Source organism: Apostichopus japonicus, chromosome 20, assembly GCF_037975245.1.
Source record: "Apostichopus japonicus isolate 1M-3 chromosome 20, ASM3797524v1, whole genome shotgun sequence".
Lineage (NCBI taxonomy): Eukaryota > Metazoa > Echinodermata > Holothuroidea > Aspidochirotida > Stichopodidae > Apostichopus > Apostichopus japonicus.
Window position 1 is genome coordinate 12,895,527 of NC_092580.1, and position 23,091 is coordinate 12,918,617.

At 38.2% G+C, this 23,091-nt stretch overlaps 1 protein-coding gene across 10 annotated transcripts in view; it reads left to right on the forward strand.

Annotated features, from left to right (window-relative positions):
• LOC139960795 (dynein axonemal heavy chain 3-like) overlaps positions 1 to 5,824 on the forward strand; it is an 83,660-nt gene extending 77,836 nt beyond the window's left edge. For all 10 annotated transcript variants that reach the window (XM_071959353.1, XM_071959356.1, XM_071959346.1 and 7 more), the window contains 7 exons: positions 93 to 194; positions 556 to 738; positions 1,191 to 1,283; positions 1,595 to 1,768; positions 2,951 to 3,061; positions 3,571 to 3,631; positions 3,903 to 5,824. In XM_071959353.1, coding sequence (XP_071815454.1) covers positions 93 to 194; positions 556 to 738; positions 1,191 to 1,283; positions 1,595 to 1,768; positions 2,951 to 3,061; positions 3,571 to 3,631; positions 3,903 to 4,048 — 870 coding nt within the window. In that variant the 3' untranslated portion in view covers positions 4,049 to 5,824. The remainder of the gene's footprint in view (positions 1 to 92; positions 195 to 555; positions 739 to 1,190; positions 1,284 to 1,594; positions 1,769 to 2,950; positions 3,062 to 3,570; positions 3,632 to 3,902) is intronic.
• The last annotated feature ends 17,267 nt before the right edge of the window (positions 5,825 to 23,091 follow it).

The window sequence follows — 23,091 nt, forward strand, 5'->3', positions numbered from 1 at the left end:
GTTGTACCACCCCTTCTCTCCCCACCCCCACCCCCATGTTTTTTTTTAAATATATGTTGTGTCTCAGCTGAATTTTATATTTTGACCTACAGTCATCTGGTGCATCTGGTCATTCATCTCAACAAGTCATTGAGGATTTGGCTTCGGATATTCTGTCAAAGCTACCTCCAAATTTCCAGCTGGACGAAATTCAGGTGAATTCTGTTTTCTTCAGAAATGGAGTCCATTTTAATATTCTAATGGGTTTGATAAAGTTAGGAAACTAAATAGATTTATGATTTGTAAACTACAAGAGAATCATCTCTCAGAAAGTTTGCAGGAGATTCAGAGAAAGACAGCCACATTTCATTGATGAGTCTTTTGACGCTTATTGGACTATTATTATTTCAATAAATAAATAGTGAGATTCTAATGCAGTCTGCACTGATTCTACTTTGATACAACATCATCCTATTCAGTGCAAATACAGTCCAAATTTCATTGATATTTTTTTATATCCACAAAGGAGTTTTGCTAATAAAATTTTTTCTTTCTTTTTCTCTTTTTCATGTCTAGGCCAAGTATCCTGTGCTGTACGAGGAATCCATGAACACAGTCCTTCTTCAGGAGCTGATGAGATTCAACCGCCTACTCGATGTCGTGAGGTCCAGTTTACAGGACATCCGTAAAGCCTTGAAAGGTCTGGTGGTGATGTCGTCCGAGCTGGAAGACGTCTTGGACAGCATGCTGGTGGGCAAGGTGAGGCTAGTATATCTCTTTTTAAGTATTGTACAGCCAACACTTATAGCGACTATAACCATTCATTTCTTTGTGGAACAATTTTTGGCTATAAGGGGTGGGGGTGGGTGTGAGGGGAGGGAGTGGCTTGGTCCTTTTCCTTCCTCTCATAAGAAATAGTGGGGAGTAATCAATTGAGTGCATCTGCAGTAACATTGTTTCTCTGCAATAAACAGTCATCCTTCTGTTTGGATATCGTCCACATTGTAGTCTATTGATCGGTTCACATATTTTTATTTATCATATATTTGTCTTTCCCAAAAAATAATCCCCTAGATTTCTTACTGTTGTTATGGGTTCCCTCATCAATGAATCACTGTTAAACATGATTCAAATCTTAATTTGGAATTAACTTTAAAATAATATTAATAATTTAATGAACTTAATTGACTTTTGTTCCATTTCCATTGAAGGTACCAAATCTTTGGGCGTCCAAGTCCTACCCTTCCCTGAAGCCCCTTGGAAGCTACATCACAGATCTCTTAGCCAGGCTTCAATTCTTCAAGGTAAAGATAAACATGGTGGTTTTTTGGTCATATCTATGGGGGTTTTTTAATCTTTGATTTTATATGATAGACCGATTTTGTGACAGACTTTCCATATCATTTTAATATCTAGAGGCTTAAAATTCCATACAATGCCACTTTTTAACTTCAAGAGCTCTGAGAATCCATAACCAGCATCCAAATTGAAAAACTTTGGCCGATAATTTTGTAAGTCTAAATGTGTTTGTGTTTTCAATCTTTTGGCGCAAAAAGTCATGACATTTATTTCTTTTTCGAAAATCCTGCGTGGGATCATTTTTGAAATTCATCAGGATTGGATTCAACAGAGTATCCCTGTGGTCTTCTGGATTTCCGGGTTTTACTTTACCCAGTCGTTCCTCACCGGCACCATGCAGAACTTTGCTCGTAAATACAAGATTCCGATAGATCGGCTCAGCCTGGCCTTTGAGGTCATGAACCAGGAGACAGATATACCAACTAAGCCGGTAAGAAAGACTACTACCCTGTAATGTAATAATAAGTAATATTTATATAGCGCATAATCAGCAAAACTGCTCAAAGCGCTTTACAAATGTAAAACCTAAAAACAAATAGTAACAAAAAACCAAAATATTAAATATATAGAACCAATAAGTCAAAAAATGTAAAAGCCAAAAGCAACAATACAAAAAAACACCCGTACTAAACGATATTAAAAAAATATATAAAAAAAAACCCCAAAATGCATATAGTCCTAAAAAAAATCAGAAGTATGTAAATAGTAAAATAGATTAAATCATAGTCAATGCTTAAATATAAATAAGTATGAGAAAACTATAGTACAGTAAGACAATTATTGTAAAAGCCTAAAACAGATAGTAATAAACAACTAATACTAAATGATAATAAATAGAACCCTAAACGTAGTAAAAAAAATATTAAAAAAATATATAAAAATAAATAATGTATTATGAGAGATTACTGTATTTCAGTGTGTTAAATATCTGGTTCAAATCTGTACCCAGTCTGCGGGCCAAAACTCTTTACCAACACTTCTAACAACTCCCATGACAGAAAACAGAAAATATTTGCAAACTCTGGGAACCAAGAGATCGGTAAATTCTGCTTGAGCATTTGTTCACATGTTGCGTTGAAATATCCTAGATATCACAAGGTAGCACCGTATGTACAAACTCCCCCAAAGTTTCGCAGGTTCTTTCAGTAAATTTGTTGTTAATTGTATGGTTGGATAAAAACCAACTCTGTGATATAATAGGCCACATTTTGTCAGTCTATGATGAAGATTCATGGAAAAAATATATAATTGTAATTTTAGACATATTTTCCCTGCGGTTTTGATCCTTTCAGTAAGGATCAAACCCTGAGACATCAAGAAGGATTAAACTGTACTGCGTAGAACGCTGATTGAATATTCAATAGGAAGGTCCATAACTTGGCTCATATTCGGGAGTTTCTATTTTAGGTCAGTGATATTAGGTGTGATTTTAGGTAAGTTTCATTTAACCTCTGCAGAGATCTGGGATGAGCACAAAATGTTTTGGGTAGTAAGAGTCAAAATATTGTATACAAGTTAAAACAAACTTTTGAATGAATCACTCAAAGCAAAACCAAACATGTTGTATAATGTCACAGTTAATCTTTTTATTTTTCTCCTTTCCTCCTTACAGAGTGATGGTGTTTACGTTAGAGGGTTATTCCTGGAGGGAGCCCGTTGGGATCGGAGCCGCCATTTTTTGGTAGAGTCCATGCCCAAACTGCTTTACGACACGCTCCCAGTGGTAAGAATAACAAAAACTGATTATTATTATAAAACATCACAAAAACAGTCTTCCTCTTCAGCTGAGCCTTTATCCAAAACAGTCTCAGTATCCAAAACACTAATACATCACCAAAATGATATTCCATATCACCCATGAGCCTAGGTTGAATTTGGACAGCATATGGGGGGGGGGAGGGGGGAGTCTCTGATGTGGAACACCGTGATCACTGTTAGTATCACCAATAGGTGGTGAATTCTTGATCCTCGACCAGGAGCTGATTGTAACCTACTTTCAAAACCTTTTCACCAGCTTCATTCAATTGTAACGCTCTGTGCAATGTTTTCCATCCGTCTTAAGGAGGATATCAGTAAGAACAGCACTGATTGCTATGCTTAAAGTAGACTACATAACTCTGAAATGATGGTATAATGTTTGACGTCAACAGATGGTCATAAAGAAAGCCCCCAAAAAAAGGAAGCAAAAAATAGTACTAAAAACCAAAATATCTGTTTTTCCTTTCTGTTTAGATCTGGATTAAGCCAACAGAAAAATCAGCATTGGTAGAATCATCAACATATTCCTGCCCAGGTAAGATCCTCTCAAATGGTCACTAGAGTTCATTAAGTTTAATCATTATAACCTCAAGATTAACCCGTAAAATATCATCTTCTCTGAAATTCAGCTACTCGCCAGCGTAAGTTATATTACTCTTCTTATATATAAAGGATCTCTCTTTTACTAATTGTGGGTAAAAACACATTAGTTGGAAAGTATGTCATGGATATTTTTCAAGTTTTTTTTAATAATGAAAGTCTTTGGTTTCATCCGTTGACAAGTCACACAATTTGTTCATTTTCAGTTTATAAGACCAGTGCGAGACGAGGCACTCTTTCTACTACTGGACACTCCACCAACTTTGTCCTGTCAATAGAGCTGCGGTCAGACAAACCCCAAAATCATTGGATAAATCGAGGTGTGGCCAGTCTCTGCCAGTTGAATGACTAAGCTCATACCACACTCAATGTTAGCCTAGGCCTAGTTTAGCCTATAGGCCGAGTTTAGCCTAGGCCTTGTTTAGCCTAGAAAGTTTAGCCTAGGCCTAGTTTAGCCTAGGCCTTGTTTAGCCTAGAAATTTAAGCCTAGGCCTAGTCTGAGAATGAGCATCCATATTTCAGAAAGATGTAGTGTAAGTCATATTTATTGAATTTATTTGTTTTTTTATGATATGATCAAGTCACAACCATGATGGCTTAATTGAAGTCTAACAGATCTATGGATTAACTGCTAATAACTGCTAATGACTGCAAATTTAATTAACGTTGTCTACACAGCACCATATATCACTATATATTGTTGTTGATGTTTTTTCTTCAACCAACTGTGTTCATCAAGTTTGTGTTCAAATCATGCCGAGTAGATATATTTATGACAATTATTAAATTCTATTCACACATTGTTTTGCCTAGGAGGTATATTTGTGCTGTTGTGAGTTTGTGTTTTTTTAATGCTTTGCATGAGATGAGAACACTGGTACAAGTTTGAAGAAAGTTTAGGATTCTGTATTAAGTTTAGGACTGATTTTTGATATTTTTTAATGTATTTTACTATCTCAATATTTTCGTACAATTTGATATAAGCTGCAACACACGTGAGGCGGCCATTTTGTTTTCTCTTGAATTTAATATGCAATACTTGATTTACAACTCATCTCGAGCATCATGGTTTTTGTGGAATGGTTTGAAATTGAATGCAATAGTTTTCTTTTATTGTCCAGCTGCAATGAATATCAAATTGATTTGAATTTTATGTTTATAATTGCTGTTACTAAAAATGGATGGTAGTCATTATCAAAACTGAGAAGTTGTGTACAGGTTAGTTGTGTACAGCACACCCCCAGTTTGATCAAGTTGGAAGTCAAAATCAAAAACTGCTGATTTTTATCATAATTTAAGGCTATCATTAATAATAATTGCAGTAGTATATTTGTAGTATATATATAGATATGTATTTAAACTAATTTCTTACAATCAATGGCATTTAATTTATATTTCATAAGTTTGTTTATAAGCTAGAATTTGATTAGTCGTTTTATATATTCTAGAACTCAAATCAGGGTAGTTTAGATTGAAGACCAATGCAGTCTTTCACATTATTAATGAAACCGTCCTATTAAAACAACCTTGACTCACTATGCCTTCACCTTTATTGTTATTTGGTAATAATAATAGATAGAGGATATTTTCTGCCTAGATTAGCAATGAAGTTTAGCATTCAAGTTATTTTTAGGTATTACAGTTTTGAGCACCTTGATTTAATGTGATGTTACACTTGTTCACTTGTTTTGATAAGTTCATTCTGTGTGTAAAGATTGTCAAGCTGCAACTGTGCTGCATTATCTTTTTCATGGCCAAAAAACACAGCTAAAATTAATAATTCTAGTAAGAAAGATGTAATTTTTTAATAGTACTGACTTGAAAAACATCAGAGGAACTTGTATTGTGGATAAACAAATCTGAATGTGTATGTAAACAATAATTTAATATCAAGTTAACAATATGTAGTACCATGTAATGGTAGATACTATACTAACCCTGTCATAGAATGTTCACCACCCTATTTTCACAGAGCCACAACAGCTCTCGCTCACTTTCATTCTTTGTATTTCTCACTTTTGCCTTGTTATTTCACCTTGAATGTTTGCCCACTTTTAACCTCTATTAAATCAATTTATATTTTAGAAATAGTTCTATTTAATAAATACATGATATGTGAAACAATAAATTATTGTCTATTGAATTATTATTGACTGGCTGGTTATCAGAATGGCGGGGGAAGGGAGGTAGAGTTGGGGAAGGGAGAGTGGGGTGGAGGGGAGGGAGAGTGGGGTGGAGGGAAGGTAGGGAGAGTGGGGTGGGGGAAGGGAGGGAGAGTCGGGTGGGGGAAGGGAGAGAGTCGGGGAAGAGATGGGAGGGAGAGTGGGGTGGAGGAAAAATTATGAATGACTGAGTCCACTTTGCGGGATGGGGGACCAAAAATGGAACGGCACCATAAGATTCAGTTGCAGCTTACATGCAGGGTAAGGACCAACTTAAATGAAAGGACATTCAATGATACAAACCTGTATCATTGCAGGGTGGGGGCCAAGCATGAAAGGACACTGTAGTAGTCAGTTATAGCCTACATACATGCATCATTGCAGGGTGGGGGCCAAACATCAAAGGCCACTATTGCATTCAGTGATACATACATGCATCATTGCAGTATGGGGTACCAAGAATGGAAAGACACTATAGGATTCAAAGGTAGCTTTAATGTGTCATTGTTGGCTGTGGACCATAAAAGAAAGGCCACTATAGCATTCATCATTGCAGGATAGGGGCCTAAAAATGGAAGGACAATATAGTGTTCATTGGTAGACTACATGCATCAGTGCAGAAGGGGGTGGACCAAGAATGAGACGATACTATAGCATTCAGTGGTAGCCTATAGTATACACATGCATCATATCACAGGGTTGGGGGCCATGAAAGGACACTATTGTATTCAGAAGTAATCTACATTGCATAATTTTGGGCCCAAGAAGGAAATGACAGTTTATAACATTCAGTGGTAGCCTACATGCATAATTGCAGGGTTAGGGCCTCAGAATGAAAGGACTCTATAGTCCAGTCCCTGGCAAGTCCGAGCCCAGGAGACCCCTAATTCGAGACAAGTCCAATTTAGTGCAGAGTCTGTTCTCAAGTCCCAGTCTAGACTCAAATCCTGCAGCACTGAGATGAAGGATACTTGTTACATCGTTGCCATAGGCTTAGGAGCCTCATTTGATTTGGGGGGGGGGGGGGGGGGGCTGTAACGACTTGCCTGAAAAATATAACCAAAAATTTTCACTCGCTCAGCGTAAGTTCCACATGTTAATGTGCATATCATATAGGCATCCATCAGTTAAAACATCACCTGCCAATAACATAAAATCATTTTCCGTGTTATTACCCTTCCATATTGGTTAGAATTATTGGGGAAGTCGTTACAACAATAATGATAATAATAATAACATATAAGCAATCTCAGTGGCGGAGCTAGGGGTATTGGTCAGAGGGGGCGAGAATGGTCTGTATGGGCGCTTTCGACTTTATCTAAGCGGAGCGCCACCACAGGTTGGCGCAGAGCGTACAGACATTTTTTGAGTAAAGATACTCCCTATATTGCCGGCAATGACCCTTTCCGGGCCTTGCTAATTTGCAGATAAACGAAGAACAAATAGGTGTCATCGCCAACAAAATGTGACAAATGTCAATAGGTAGATGAGAGCGCCATAAAAAGTCAATAATCGCGAATAAGTAAAAAGTGGTAAATAGCTGAAAAGGGCGCCAGCAGTCCATCGAGTCCGTTAGGGGGGGGGGGGCATCCGCCCTGACTGTATGGACGCTCCGATTTTATCACGGTCATTGTCATGTTTCTCATATGTACCTTTTTCATAGAAAAGAATTCTGTACGTAATGTTATCAGAAATACTTTAAAAATGACACCAAAGAGACTAAAAATTCTTTTCGAATTTGTTAATAATAATGTCTTTTAAGAGACACCGTAGATACGTTGCTCGGTTGGGTTTACTGCAATAGTGGCAAATGGAGACCAATATCTGCACTTAGTGGACCTAATGTTATAGTCGTGCATTGACCTTGAACAGAGGGGCCTACCGTGAAAACGTACGGAAAATTCATCCTTTTATATCTCAGCGAGACAATTCCACTGGATACAGAAATACGACTCAAAGGTCCTTAGATGTGGTCATTATAACAATCACATTAAAAGAAATGCATGAAAAGCAGATTAAAGATATGATGGAAACTCAAATGTGGGCCAAAAAACGATGTCCCTACGGATGCCGTCTAGTGACATTTACATAATTTGTGTGTAGTAAGTTCTGTAGCTCTTTTGTGGAAAAACTTTGGAATATGCTTAAAGTTGAGAGTTCATCCATGCTTTAGATTAATGAGGGACATATATCATCACGTTTTATGAGGAGGGAGGCTGTTTTTAATTATTATCATACCATCTGGGTAATAGGTACTGTAACTCTTTTCTTCAGTGGAGAAAGCTTAGAATATGCGGATAAGGAAGAAAGTTTCGAGTTCCTCCCATGCATTAGGTAAATGAGGGACCTATAGATCATCATCACGCTTTACGAGGATATCTCATACATAAGGTGTAAGAGAAGCGGTGATTATGAGGAAGGGTAGGGGAGGATGGGGGGGGGGTAAATGATGTTACCAGGGGGACCTAATAATTTGTCCTAAATGAGATTTGAAAAAATTCATTAGTGTAAGTAAATATCATTACTGCCTGCTCTCGCTGATTTCTTTTAACCCTAGGAGAGGAATGTGTGTGAGGTGAAGAAGGGTAGGACAGGATGGGGAGGGATAAATGACGATGTAACCAGGGGGTCTGATAATTCGTTCAATAAGAAATTTGAAAATATATATATGTAAGTTAGTATCAGTACTGTCTGCTCTCACCGATTTCTTTCAACCCTAATTTACGCTTATCGGAAGATTAGGCCGATAATACAATGCTTTAACAAAGAGACGCTCCTCATTTATTACTTAAAACTGTGTAACTTTCACTAATCTATTTGGAAAAAAATATGCTTTTAAGTTGAAAGACTCAGTAACGATCAATTAAGTAGAACAAAGATCGTTGCGTGCTGCGTGTAACGATGAAGTTTCCTACATTGGGATGGAAGGGTACTCAGAGAGGTTGGGGAGGGGGGGATACTAGACGGATTGACGTGGAAGAATGATTGGGAGCCAGTGGTAGATGAGAGCGCAATAAAAAAGTAAATAATCGCGAATAAGTGAAAATTGGTGAATAGCTGAAAAGGGCCCCAGCAGTCCATTTGAGTCCGTCAGGGGGCGGGGGGGGGGGGCATCCGCCCCTGACTTTATGGACGCTCCGCCACTGAGCAGTCTGATCTGTCTGGGGTCTTTTATGAGCTTTATGGTGTTTTGGTTAGTAACTAAGTATGATTGTCACAAAATGAAGCTATATTAACCATGTGGTTCCCCTATGCTGAGGATCCCCTGTTCAGCTAAAATTATAACGACAGTAAAAGTATAAACGCCAAAGAGCAATCAATATTTACAATTGGGTAATGCAAGATTCTGCTATTGAAAGGGAATATAGAGAATTGCAATAAAATCCATCAAATGTATCAGAGAAAATGGGTAAAACCCCCCGTGCCCCGACCAGTAACTGGAGTCTGTGGCGCTCCCCTGCCAACTAATATTGAGAGTCACTGCAATAAGTTATAAGGAAAGTCATATATAATTGGCAGCTCTGTGTGATGCAGTGTTTAGAAACACCACACCCTTTACCAGGGATTCAGAACTTGGAAAACCTAGTGAAATTGCCACTTTGAAAATGCCTTGTATCAAGTTAAATACATTTCTTATAAAGAAATAGAAAATTCAATGATAAACATGAAATGTTTGCAATGGATCATTTTCAAAAAAATAAAAGTTTATTATTGCATCAAGAAATGTATACCTTAGTAAGCACCAGATTTTGTCCTGGAGAATAGTTCCTAATGGTTGTAGGTGCCATCTAAATTAACAAATTATAGGAAGAACCACAAGCTCGAGAAATAGCTACTGGGATTTTCCCTACTTTCACTTGAAATGACTAATCAAGAGGCAAGTTCAACACACTTTTTCACCACATATAAGGCACTGGCTTAACCGAACACAAATGTGGGAGAAGCCCGCACAGGCGTATGGATCACAACTTACACCTCGGGTGGCTTCCAATTCAACATTTTATATAAAATTTAGAAATTCATTTCAGATGGGAAAACCGTAGACTGCTCTTGGATGATAAACCCACCTTACATAGAACCTCCAAGACTCATATTGCTTTAAATGACATTGCCTTTATCCACTCGATCACAGCACCAGTGATTAATCCTGGGGAGGGGGGTGGTGACGGCGCACCTGGGGGTGAGGGGGCACCTAAGTTACAGCAACTGAAGTAGATATAACTATTGATTTTATTAAAATTTACCAAACCTGTACTTTACCAAACCTCTAATTCAAGACATGCATAAGGAACAGATGCTCTAGAACTCTGATGAAGTTTCACAAAAGGTAACACTGTACTTTAAGAACAAAACCTCTACATGGATCACAGATTCAAGTGAATTTCATTTAATACCTTCATTTATTTTGGGGGAATGGGTTAAAAATTCAGACAATTTTTCTAAAAATCTCAAATGTGACATTTTATTACAAAATTCCAGCAGTTTTTGCCAAAATTTGTTGTATCTGGAAATGTTCATGTAGCTAGATAGACATTTTTATGTCAAGATTCGCCCCAAGATTGCGGCCCCCTCAAAAAGTGTAAATTATTATCTTTAGAATGTCTGTCCCATGGATACGCCGGACCTACACCCCCCCCCCCCCCCCGAGTGGACCATGACAGGCCTACTGTCACGCCTAGGACTAATGCCAGACCAACCATTCGGGTAATGCTATATTGATTTTAAAACAACTTTTGTGACGAGATTCGCAGCGAACTCAATAAATTATCTTAACCAACATGTTTAATGACGTTAGGCCTATGTTATGAGACCATTTGAATTATTTCGTTGTAAATGTAATGATTTCAAATGGATATGCATCTAGCATGTCATTGTTAGTTTATCTTCGGTCAGACGCACACGGTCGTGGTCAAAGGTTAAGCTAAGGAGCGCGAATTATGATCTGTATATAAAGCTCACGAAAGGTTGCACGAGCAGTTCGCTTCCTGGCAGCCGTTTGCTAACGATTAATACGTAATTGTAATTTGTAGCCTATTCTGTATGGGGAGTAACTGCCAAAGAATGTGAATGGCGAAGGTTGTTCATTAGTTTTGTGGAGCAAGTTAGTACTTCACATTGTTTGAGTCAGCGAGCGTGAGAAATTAGGCTAGCCTATCATATAATAGTATCGCTTAGGCCTAACGATAGGCTAGCTCACGTAGGCCCTGGCGTCTATAGAAAGTTGGAGTGCTAACCTAGGCCTAATATGATATTCATTAGACAATTTACGTAAGTAAAGTAAGTCACTTTATATCTTCCGACAAAATACTAGACCTAGCTGGTTGGGCCTAATTACTTTCTGGTTAAGGCTAGGCCTAGTACAGTTAGGGTAGTCCTAACTTAATTAAATGTCTTTAAATTCCTACCAGAGTAGCCTACCATAGCCTAGGCTATATGCCATCTAGCACTTAACACTAACACTGACAGTAACACATTCTCAAGAAACTAACTCGCAACCGGACAAATTAGCTTAGGATGAAAGCTCTCTCTCTTTGCTTTTTTTCCCATCATGACAGGCAAAGGCAGCTCCTGTTAGATATTTAATTATTAATTTCCTTTTTTAGGGGAGGAAAGAAAGACAGCTTGGCTGTGGAAAGAATTCATTTAGGTAGTGAAGCAACTGTACGTAATAAATGTATCTTGTGATTTAGGAGAGTTTCGTGAAAGAAAAGAACATATTTCAAAGAGACACTTGTAGTAATTGAAGAAACTGGTAAATGGGTAAACAACAATTTTAGGGGAGGAACCAAGGAAGGCATACCTATAGGCTAAAGTTTCTATGTTATTTCATTCCCACAATGAATGCCATACAAGCAAACAACCCATAACCACTATGAATTCCATGCATGTAAATTACCCCATGTTCGCATACAATCCTATGCAAACAAACCGGCCTATTCACAAACACTTTTCACTTTTGGTTTCCTTAACCATGTTATTTTTCACCCTTAACGTTACCTTTCTACCTTAAATCTTTTCCTATATTTATTCCACTTACAACATCTATTCTTTCCACATAGCCTAGCCAATATGCCTCCCATGAAAAACCTTAGTTAACTCCCCTGAAAATGTTAGTTTCCCATGAAAATGTACTTGACCCCCCTATGATGTAGGGGAGGTAAGTTACTCAACTTTTTAGTGGGAGGAATATAACGTTGTTAAGGGAGGGAACAAATGGCCCCAGGCTAGGCCTACCACCAAATGAAAATGGGGAAACTTAGGCTAGCCTACCAAAGCTGAGGCTAGATACAGAAGAGATGAGGACAAACTAGCCTATCCTAGGCTTCTAATACAAGCAACAGTACTTTGTAAAATGAAATTCTCAAGCAATTAGGCCTAGCTCTGTGGTCTAATTGATGTTGGTGATGGTTCAGGTATGGAGAAAACTCTCCATGCAAGCTGATGTTACCTAGCGTAGGCAACTAAATTGATATACATGTATTAATTTGATCAACTAGCATAATTTTGACCTGAAGCTAGGCTTAACAGTATTGGTCCAACTCTCGGCATATCTTTATCAGATCATAGACTTCTTTTGATGCCTAAGGCATGATTTTATGGTTGGCAGAACTGTTTCACTGAAACTGATTATTATTAAACCGAATTCCAATTTTGCTAAGTCGACCTCTCATTGTTGAGTAATTGTCTTTAATTTGGTTTTTAATTTGAAAACATTGAAAGTTGTGAGGAACACAACTCATGGTAAACACATATTAAGAGTATTATAAAGTATCTCTGTCCTTGTTGCAGGTTTACCATGAATATACCAATATGTTGTTGGTACTTGTGTAAGGCTGAAAAGCCAGTTTTCATCTTTGCTAAGTGTACATGTTGTAGCTTAAGTGTCGGCCCTTATTTCACTTGTCAAGTTTCTTGTTTCAAGAATGTTTATTTCAGAAATTTTTCAATTTTCCAGTTCTTCATGAATGTGCTTGCTAAGTTTGTTTAAGCTAGTATACATGCTCTCAAAATTGTTTGGCTGATGAAATGTTCTCAAAATTGTGTTGAATTCATTCCTTACTATTGGCTTGACCATTATAGTGAACAATGTACATCAAAGGAAGTTTTGGTATTTTATGAAGTACTCCATATGTAGGTTTGATAGCAATGTCTAGTAAGGTTCATTAATAAGTCATATATTGCAAGTATCCGAATTAAACAGGCACTTAGTAACAAAAAGAGGTACAGTTTATTCATGTTTGTAAACATTCATCGGAAAGGTATCTGCATACGCAAAATGGAAGATGATCTTATGTAAAACTACTAAAAAAACTACTAAAATTTATTTCACACCATAGGTATATATATATACATATTGCTTTTATATTTGTCTTTACAGCATTGCATTGGCCACACTGATTCACAAGAAGACTCCATGAACCGTGACTGTAACATCCTGCTGAAGGTCTGAGACATTGAAGATTCTGTAATGCTTCCGTTTGGGTATGCACAGTTTACTATAGTAACACAAATATTTAAGCTTTGGTATTCGTTTGGTTTATTTCTGCCATTAAACCACAATGATATACATTTGTTTATACATAGTTATATCAATGAGGCAGCAGTCAGGGTTGTTTAGGTAGTCAGGGGGAGGGAGGGAGGGGAGGAAGGGAGGGAGTGTATAAAAATGAGTCTAGTTGCAATGTCTATCTGCTTTCCAATATATGAAATCTTCTTATCTTTTACAGTACTGTCTCAGGTGAAAGAAGAAGATGAAGAAAATGGAAGGAAAATTGTGAGTCTTGGATGTCTGTAATGAAGCTGGATCAGGTTTAGAACAAGTGGTTGAAAGATCATAAACTCCACCAAATATGAGAAGATCCTTCAAGCCTGTCCTCTACAGAGAGATCTGGAAGTGTTATCTTGAGGTGATTTAACAGAAATTGGAGAAAAAGTAAGATTTAAGGGAAACATCAGTGTGAGCCAGTATCATGAACGTCATTCTTGTCCTCTCAACAGTTGATTACTGTTAAGATCAGTGCTAAATGTACGAGACACGGTGCCTTAGCCTGTTGGAACCAGTCGGTATTTGGTGAGGTCTGTTTTTTTTGCTAACTGTACGAGACACAGTGCCTTAGCCTGTTGGGACCATTCAGTATATGGTGTGGTCTGTTTTTGTGTTAATGTACAAGACACAGTGCCTTAGCCTGTTGGAACCAGTCGGTATTTGGTGTGGTCTGTTTTTGTGCTAATTGTACGAGACACGGTGCCTTAGCCTGTTGGAACCAGTCAGTATTCGGTGTGGTCTATTTTTGGGCTAAATGTACAAGACACGGTGCCTTAGCCTATTGAAAAAAGTTGGTAATTGGTATGGTGTGTTTTTGTGCTAATTGTATGAGACACGGTGCCTTAGCCTGTGGGAACCAGTCGGTATTTGATGTGGGTTTTTTTGTGCTAAACTACTATTCTTACAGAAAGGCTGAACAAGTTCCATGATATAGTTTGAACAGAGTTACACATTCCACTCATTCCAAGCAACCATGACAACATAAAAATGAACCTAATTGGTGTCTTAGTTCAGTGGCATGAGATGCTTATTAATGTAGTCTGTTTTTGTGCTAAATTATTGAGACATGGTGCCTTAGTTTATTGGTATTAGTTTTTACTGTAATTAGTGTTGACTGTTTTGTGCCAAATGTAGGAGACATTGTGCCTCAGCCTGTTTGAACCAGGCGGTATTTGGTGTTGCCTGTTTTTGTGCTAAATGTATTTAAGACCTCAGCCTTAGCCTATTGGAAACAGTCGGTAATTGGAACCAGTCGGTAATAGGTGTGGTGTGTTTGTATTAAATTGATAAGTTCTGCCTTAGTTTATTGATATGAGTTGCTAATTAGTGTGGTCTGTTTTGTGCTAAATTAATGAGACCTGTTGCCTTAGTTTGTTGGATGAATTTGCTAAAGATTCCCCTCCGTAGGCCTCCGATATTCATTAACTCTCATATTTTCCCATGATTTAACGAACTCCTTAGACTGTGGAAATCCGCCAAATTGATTTTAATACCCAAACTAAGAAAAGACACACCAAAATTCAAAACTATCGATTATCCTCCTAACAGCCTTAGGAAAAATTTTCAAAAGAATTATAGATAGCCGCACCAGAACCCACCTAGAGCAAAATAATCACTTTGCCTGTATCAATCAGGCTAATTCCACGCACACAAATCTACAATAAACCAAACTTTCCGCCTTTCCAAAGAAATTTGCATCGGCTTCATAAAAAAACATGATACCACAGCCCTCTTCCTTGATGCCGAAAAGGCTTTCGACAAAACTTGGCACAACGGCATAAGAATTTAACTACTTAACTTTAATCTCCCCTGCAATTACACCAGACTTCTTTCCTTAGTGAGCGCAATGCAAAAATATACTACAAAAACCAACAATCAAAACCTATTCCACCTCGTGCAGGTACTCCACAGGGCGCTGTTCTCAGCCTCCTCCCCTACACCCTATTTGTTAATGATTTGAACATCCCCCCTCTATCTAAATGCAACAGTACACTGACGACATAGCCATTTGGAGCACCAGTAAAAATATCTATATGACGGAACTAAATATTAAAAAAGCAATTACACATCTCAAAAATTGGTGCTCGATGTGGAGAACAAAAATAAATCCCTCAAAATCTAACTTAGCCAATTTCTCCATAATAAACTCAAAATACCATAACCATATTTCCAAAGTTAATCTTTTCAACACCTCAATCACTGCTACTCCTAATGCAACCTTCCTCGGTACCACTTTCGATAGCAAATTATCGTTTAATCCACATTGTAACAGAACTGCAGGAAGCTGCTGGTCCCAACTTAAATCCATTCAAATCTTCTCACACAAATATAACTTCCCTCCGAAAACCATTATCCAAATCTATAAATCCAAAGTTAAACCAATTCTCAGTTACGGGAGGATCTCCCTGCTTACCATCTCTAATTCCAATAAACAAATTTTAAACAGAATCCACACCACAGCTTATCGACTCGCACTCAAAATCCCTACCTATATTGCTACTTTGTACGTTCTCCGTGCAGGAAACACAAAATCTACTTTCACCCGACTTGAAGAATTCAACACCAAGTTATACAAAAACAACCTTGAGAACGACCCTTTGATTGAAGACCTCCCCCTGAAATACAAAGTCGCAACAATTCACTACCCAAAATCCAAACCCTTTCTGTATTCACAATTGTTACTACTTAAAGTTGCATTCCATTAAAAAAATCCTTTCCTAAATGGGTCTAGGCCCCAACTCCAAGTATACTTATATATACAGAACAAAACAAACAACTCCAACAATGACCGATTGATTAAAACAAAAAGTAGCAACCACTCCCTTACCAAACAATAGAAACCACAACCACTCCCTACCCAAACAATAGAAACCACTCCGTCTCCACAATCCTCAGTACTTGAAAAATTCCTCTCCTTTAGAAATCCCTCCCTAATTGGCTCTTCGACTCCGACCTCGGGTATGATTATGGCTATCCTGTCCAATGTAGATATATACGACTTCATTTACCAGTAATTCCCTGACTGAACATAGACAACATTTCCAAGAAAAAAAAATGTCTATTCTATAAAAACAAACTTATTATCCCCGTAGGACCTCTCGCCAGGTCGACCAGGGGTTAAACTCCTTTTGATTTGATATCAACAACAACAAAAACAAAACTTTTACTCGAATTACAAAAAAGGTAACTAATTCATTTATTTCATTTCATTTATTGATTTTTGTTCTATCTTAACATAAGTATGACATATGACATAGAAGGAGATAAGAAACAAAACTTGTGAAAGGAAGTGTACTAAAAAACCATATAGGGCTTGTCGGATAGTGACACTCCCTAAGAAACTTAATGTGGAAGACATCATGATTAGATTTTGGTTTCATTTAATCGATAGGTGGAGGTAGAGGAATTGGACACTCTTGCGCAAGATATCAACGGCTTGAAGTACTCTGCTCAGGCGGCCTCCATTCTAGGTATGTACTTATAATAATATAATAATAATCATAATAAAAATAATAATCAATTTACTGTGTTTTGAAATAAACTTTTTGCTACTTTGGATGAAGATTAAGGATTCTTGTTTTTCAAAAGGCAAAATGCAAGATGGACTATATATGAAAGGATGAATACCAAAAAATTAAGAAAAGAAATAGAGTTGGGGGAGAGGGAATCAGGCAGAGACCATCATGCTACTACCCTGTTAATTTTGTGTAGGACCCTGGTTAATTTAAAAGGAAGAAATCTCTTTAGTACCCTTGAGTTTTTGAAAGGTTTCTTCTTTGGGATAACAGTGGAGAGACATATCGATGTTCTCTTTTGGGTCTGATCGTCAGGAAAATGCAGATTAAACTGCCGTGTCCATTTGGAACCTGGGAATTGAACCCTGCTACTGGAACAAATGTTTTCCATCAGAGCATAGACAATGATTCAGAGAAATATGGCCTTTACATTAATAATCTGTTGTTTTCTTTCCCAAATTTTTCTCTTTGGTTAAACAATGAGTGAAAAGATTCATTCGATTGGAAGCAGCACCGCCCTTTTTCACCCCTTTTTTTTTGGGGGGGGGGGAGACCTATTAGCCCTTAGGGTCTGAAAATATTACAATAGGATTATTGTGGTGGACAGGACAGACAATAGTTATTTTTGCTCGTAGCTGAATGTATGATGTCCAGGGATTACAAGGAAGTATCAAAAGCCCGATCAAAAATGCCATTTTTTTGTACTATCGAAATTTGTCAGAATAAAGAAACTGAAAGCGAAAATAAAAAGAGTTCATCTGGCCTTAGACTGCGGTAGACTGCGATTGAACCAGTCTCTGTCTTCTAAAAATAATAGAAAGTGGGTATCCATTTCTGTTTGTGACAGCAACAACAAAAAATGACAGCAAATTATCAAGTTTTTGTAAACTTTCTCTATTTGGGGATTCAAATCTCAAATTCCACTCAAATATAACCCCCTAATTATGAACTGTCAGGTAGCTCAAGCTGACAAACTTACTAAAAAGATGAGAAAAGGCCTTATGTGGTTCCTAATTGAATGACATTTCTCACAATTAATTGAATTGACTTCCGCCACCCTCCGACTACTCTCACCCATAGAAAATACCCTCCACCCAAGAATAGTTAAAAAAAAAAGGCCATGGCTTACCAAGAACCTCTTTGCGTTAATTTTCAGATTCCAATGAACCTTCCATCAGCAAAGGAATGGCGCAAACTTGGTCTGAAGGACAATCGACCGCTGGTGGAAAGGCTGGACCGGTACAACGCCAACCAGCCGGACCTGGCCGCCAAGCCCAACATCACAGCATTCCCACTGGACTTTAAGCCGTCAGCGTGCAAACCGCTCCTCTTTGACATAGCTCTGAACCATATAGAGTTACCCTCCTTGGAAGAGAAACTGGAACAGAATAAATCGGCCGTGCAGGGGGGTCTGGGTGGGTTCCTGCATGGATGGTGGAGCGGGGGTGAAAAGTAACTCTCGATTTGCCACAATGTCGGAAAAAGGATCGAAAGATAGCGTCTCTCTGGGATCAAATGCGATCCCCAGTGGGAATGTCAGCAGGAGAATAGGATTGATATCCTTTACCAACCATGTTATTTTCCTTTTTTTACTCTCTTCTTTGGTCTTCGTTGTTACAGTATGTATGTGTTGGCATTATACAGTTACATGATTATTTCTTCATGTATTGATCGTGGTTCCAGGTGCATTCAGGTGAGGCACCCACAGATTGATATATCACATTTCGTAAACATCCATCATAAGTCCACAGGAATGACACACGTCAGGTCAAATGGGCTAGTCCAGGTTATTTGGAACTTCAAATCGGTGTAACTCCTTCACCCTTAATCTGCGTTCGTGAGGTCTTTTGTATACATAAGCCGGTAGTATTTGGGAAGGCTCTCACTCTTCTCCTGCATGTGATGTCATCATCTTTTATTTAAGTTTAATTTGATTTTATTTGTTTTTTTTTTAGTAGAGAAAACTACACCTTGTTGCAATGCAAACACAAAGATGGGGGAAGACCAAAAAAATAACACTCACTTTTTTAACATGGCTTGGCAAAAAAAATTTCAGAATATTCAAAATGGGAATTGGAATTTTATATATTTTGGATTTGGTGTTTGTGTGTTAATCTCGTTCAGAGAAAAAGAAGAAAAAAACAGCATCTTTATTTGATGGGGCTTTAAAGTTTTAAAAATGGGTTTCGGTTGTTGATTTCTTGGTCTACAAACATTGTAGTGCTTGACCGACTGATACTTTATGGGGATGTTAAGGTGGCAGGAGTTATGGATGGTAGTTGGAAGGACCAGGTGTAGGTGGGGGTATTGGGGTGGTGAGGCGAAGGATCGAGAAGGAGAAATGAAAGTGTTGAAAGTGAAGAGGGAGAATCTTTGAATTAAATTTTCAGTTTGCAGTAGTACAGGTTTACTGATAAGGCTATATTTAAAGAAACTTTCAATAATGCACTCTTCGTGTATATATTTTGCGGTTTGGTAGTCGGAGCGGGAGTGGGGGGGGGGGCGTGATTGAGACGGCAATGAAAGGGAGCAACCTTTCCACATTAATGTTGTTTGTGCTATGGTAGTATAGTCTCCTTTTTCAAACGGGAGGGCAAAATTGTAAAAAATTAAGAGTTATCTGAAACTAATTTAAAATAAGGTTTAGTTAATAAATGAAAGTTAAAGAAAATGATATTGATGGTAGCAGTGGTGCCATGATATTGTAAACTAAATCATCAATCAGCCATGGAAGGCCAACTCTTTATTGGGAACTTGTTGTCAAGCAAACCTATGGATTCAAGCCCTGTCTGGCTAAAGTAAGATGGGGTTATTATTTTTATCTAGGAGAAATCCATTCGTTTTCCCCTCATGTGAAAATGGTCTTCCAAATGTTTAAAAAATGTGTAAAAATGTCCAAAAAGAATGTACTGGTGTGAATTGGATAGCCACCTGGTGTGAAGTATGTACATGTGACTGCTTGGTATCATTAAATAACTGCCCTCCAGGCTGATATTATAAAAAATAGAAACATTATAGAAACTAACTGTCTGTTGTCACCCAACCATCTCAATAGTAGATGCAGGTATCACTAAGAATGTTTATGAAATATGTATTGCATGTTTTGATTAGTATTTGCATAATAATTGGATAAGGGATAACCTGTTTCTGGACAGGTAGTTGAAGGGTATTAACTGTGGTGGGAGGGATGAAGAAACATCCCGTCCATGAACTGATTTGTCATTAAAAAAAGAAACAAGAAGTTATTACCAAGTATCACTCTCTTTTTTTTCTTCCTTTTACTGGAGAATTGTAAAAGGAAAAGCAGAGGTTGAGTTTGAGCCAGGGACCTTGAGATGCAAAAGCAAAAGTCTATACCACTAGACCATTAGGTGGGCTTCTTGTTTCAAAAGCTTTTCAAATATTTGAAGATCCTGCTGTTTGGACTTAGTCGTTTTTGTAAAACATTTTCTCCACTACTCCCTCCCCCTGACTGGCGATTAGCTAGTCAGGGGGGAGGGGTGGCGGCGAACTCCACTTGTCCGCGCGTGAACCTTGTCAGGGGGAGGGGTGGCGGCGAACTCCACTTGTCCGCGCCTTTACCTTGTCAGGGAGTGGGGGCGGTTACCTCACCTTGTCCACGCCTTTCCCCTGTCTCCCCTTTGGTACTCACCTTATCCACCTGTCAGGGGGAGGGGGATCGCCCGCCTTCGGGACTCACCTTATCCACTTGTCAGAACTCCTTGTCGGAACTCCTTTTGCGAATACTCACCTGGGACTTGAACCGATGCAATCCAAACCAATCGCTTACTGAACGATGGAGCTACCAATTACACCATTTCGGTTCCCTCTGGAAAAACTTCGTTTCTTATATTTATACTTCCACTCCCTCCAGAGAGTAGAAAAGTAAAAGGCTCTGTCTGGACATGAACGGCAGACATGATGCTCTGTCTGGGGATCGAACCGGAGACATGGAGTTTGTCTGTGTCTCTCCAGTCCAGAGCACTACCAACTGCGCCACTAGAACTGTTGAGAATTAATGCTCGTTTCTAATATTTAAACTTCAAAGTCCAGAATGGAATCAGTAAAAGAGCAAAAAATCAAAATGCTCTGTCTGGGGTTCGAACCGGAGACATGGAGTTTGTCCGTCTCTCCAGTCCAGAGCACTACCCACTGTGCCACTAGAACTGTTGAGAATTAATGCTCGTTTCTAATATTTATACTTCAAAGACCAGAATGGAATCAGTAAAAGAGCAAAAAATCAAAATGCTCTGTCTGGGGTTCGAACCGGAGACATGGAGTTTGTCTGTCTCTCCAGTCAAGAGCACTACCAACTGCGCCACTAGAACTGTTGAGAATTAATGCTCGTTTCTAATATTTAAACTTCAAAGTCCAGAATGGAATCAGTAAAAGAGCAAAAAATCAAAATGCTCTGTCTGGGGTTCGAACCGGAGACATGGAGTTTGTCCATCTCCCAGTCCAGAGCACTACCAACTGCGCCACTAGAACTGTTGAGAATTAATGCTCGTTTCTAATATTTATACTTCAAAGTCCAGAATGGAATCAGTAAAAGAGCAAAAAATGCTCTGTCTGGGGTTCGAACCGGAGACATGGAGTTTGTCTGTCTCTCCAGTCCAGAGCACTACCAACTGCGCCACTAGAACTGTTGAGAATTAATGCTCGGTTCTGATATTTATACTTCAAAGTCCAGAATGGAATCAGTAAAAGAGCAAAAAATCAAAATGCTCTGTCTGGGGTTCGAACCGGAGACATGGAGTTTGTCTGTCTCTCCAGTCAAGAGCACTACCAACTGCGCCACTAGAACTGTTGAGAATTAATGCTCGTTTCTAATATTTATACTTCAAAGTCCAGAATGGAATCAGTAAAAGAGCAAAAAATCAAAATGCTCTGTCTGGGGTTCGAACCGGAGACATGGAGTTTGTCTGTCTCTCCAGTCAAGAGCACTACCAACTGCGCCACTAGAACTGTTGAGAATTAATGCTCGTTTCTAATATTTATACTTCAAAGTCCAGAATGGAATCAGTAAAAGAGCAAAAAATCAAAATGCTCTGTCTGGGGTTCGAACCGGAGACATGGAGTTTGTCTGTCTCTCCAGTCAAGAGCACTACCAACTGCGCCACTAGAACTGTTGAGAATTAATGCTCGTTTTTAATATTTAAACTTCACAACATTAGGAGGCAAATAAATAGAAAATCAAATGCATCCTCTGGTGTTTGAACTCAAGACAAGGAGTTTGTCTCATTTTTTTCAGTTTATTGACAATTTCTTTGTACAAAACAATAATAAATATGCAAAATTATACAACATTACAACTGCGCCACCGTAACTGTTAATTGTGAAATGATAGGCACTTCTAATATTTTAACTGCATAATAAGGAAAAGAAATACCAAATCAATAAATCCTCTTGGAATTGAATTCAAGACAGAGAGTTTGTCTTACTTTCTGAGTGCATAGCACTAACCACTGTAACTGTTTAGAAATAATTATTAGTTATTTGATTTGATTTATTTTGTTTTTTCACGTGCAAATATACCTGGGAGTTGCAGATTTGGGCTCCTGAGCATCGATTACTCCCTATTACGTCTTTTGGGCGAAATCGATTTTGGGTCAATTTTAGGCAATTTTTATTTGCGCCAAAAATAGGTTTTTTGTCTGAAAAGTTAAAAAAGTACTTCTTTTTGGTACCCAATTCCAAAATAAACTTCAGATTCGTAATCAGCGTGTCGCGAACTACCAGAAAAGATACACATTTATCGATTTTGCGACAACAAGTTTTTGCACCTCAAACTTGAAAAAGTAAGACCGAAAAACTTTTACGACGAACAAAGGATTAAATCTTTTGTTGCCCCTAAAAGTTTTTCCGTTTTCTATTGTTCCTCTGAAAAGTTGCAAACTGAGCGAAATAAAAGGGCGCTCGACGCATCTTGCCAGTGATACGTGATTTCAAAGCAGTCAAATCAAACCTTTGTTTGTCATCTTGAGTTTTATCTTGACATTTACGAATAAATGGGTCAGTTTTGGCAAAAACTGCAAAACTGTACGTACGCATTACGGTTTTTTTAGGTGAAAAACTTTTTGTCGCAAAGGCGATAAATGTGTATCTTTTCTGGTAGTTTGCGACATGCTGAATACGAATCTGAAGTTTATTTTGGAATTAAGTGTTGTGTGGG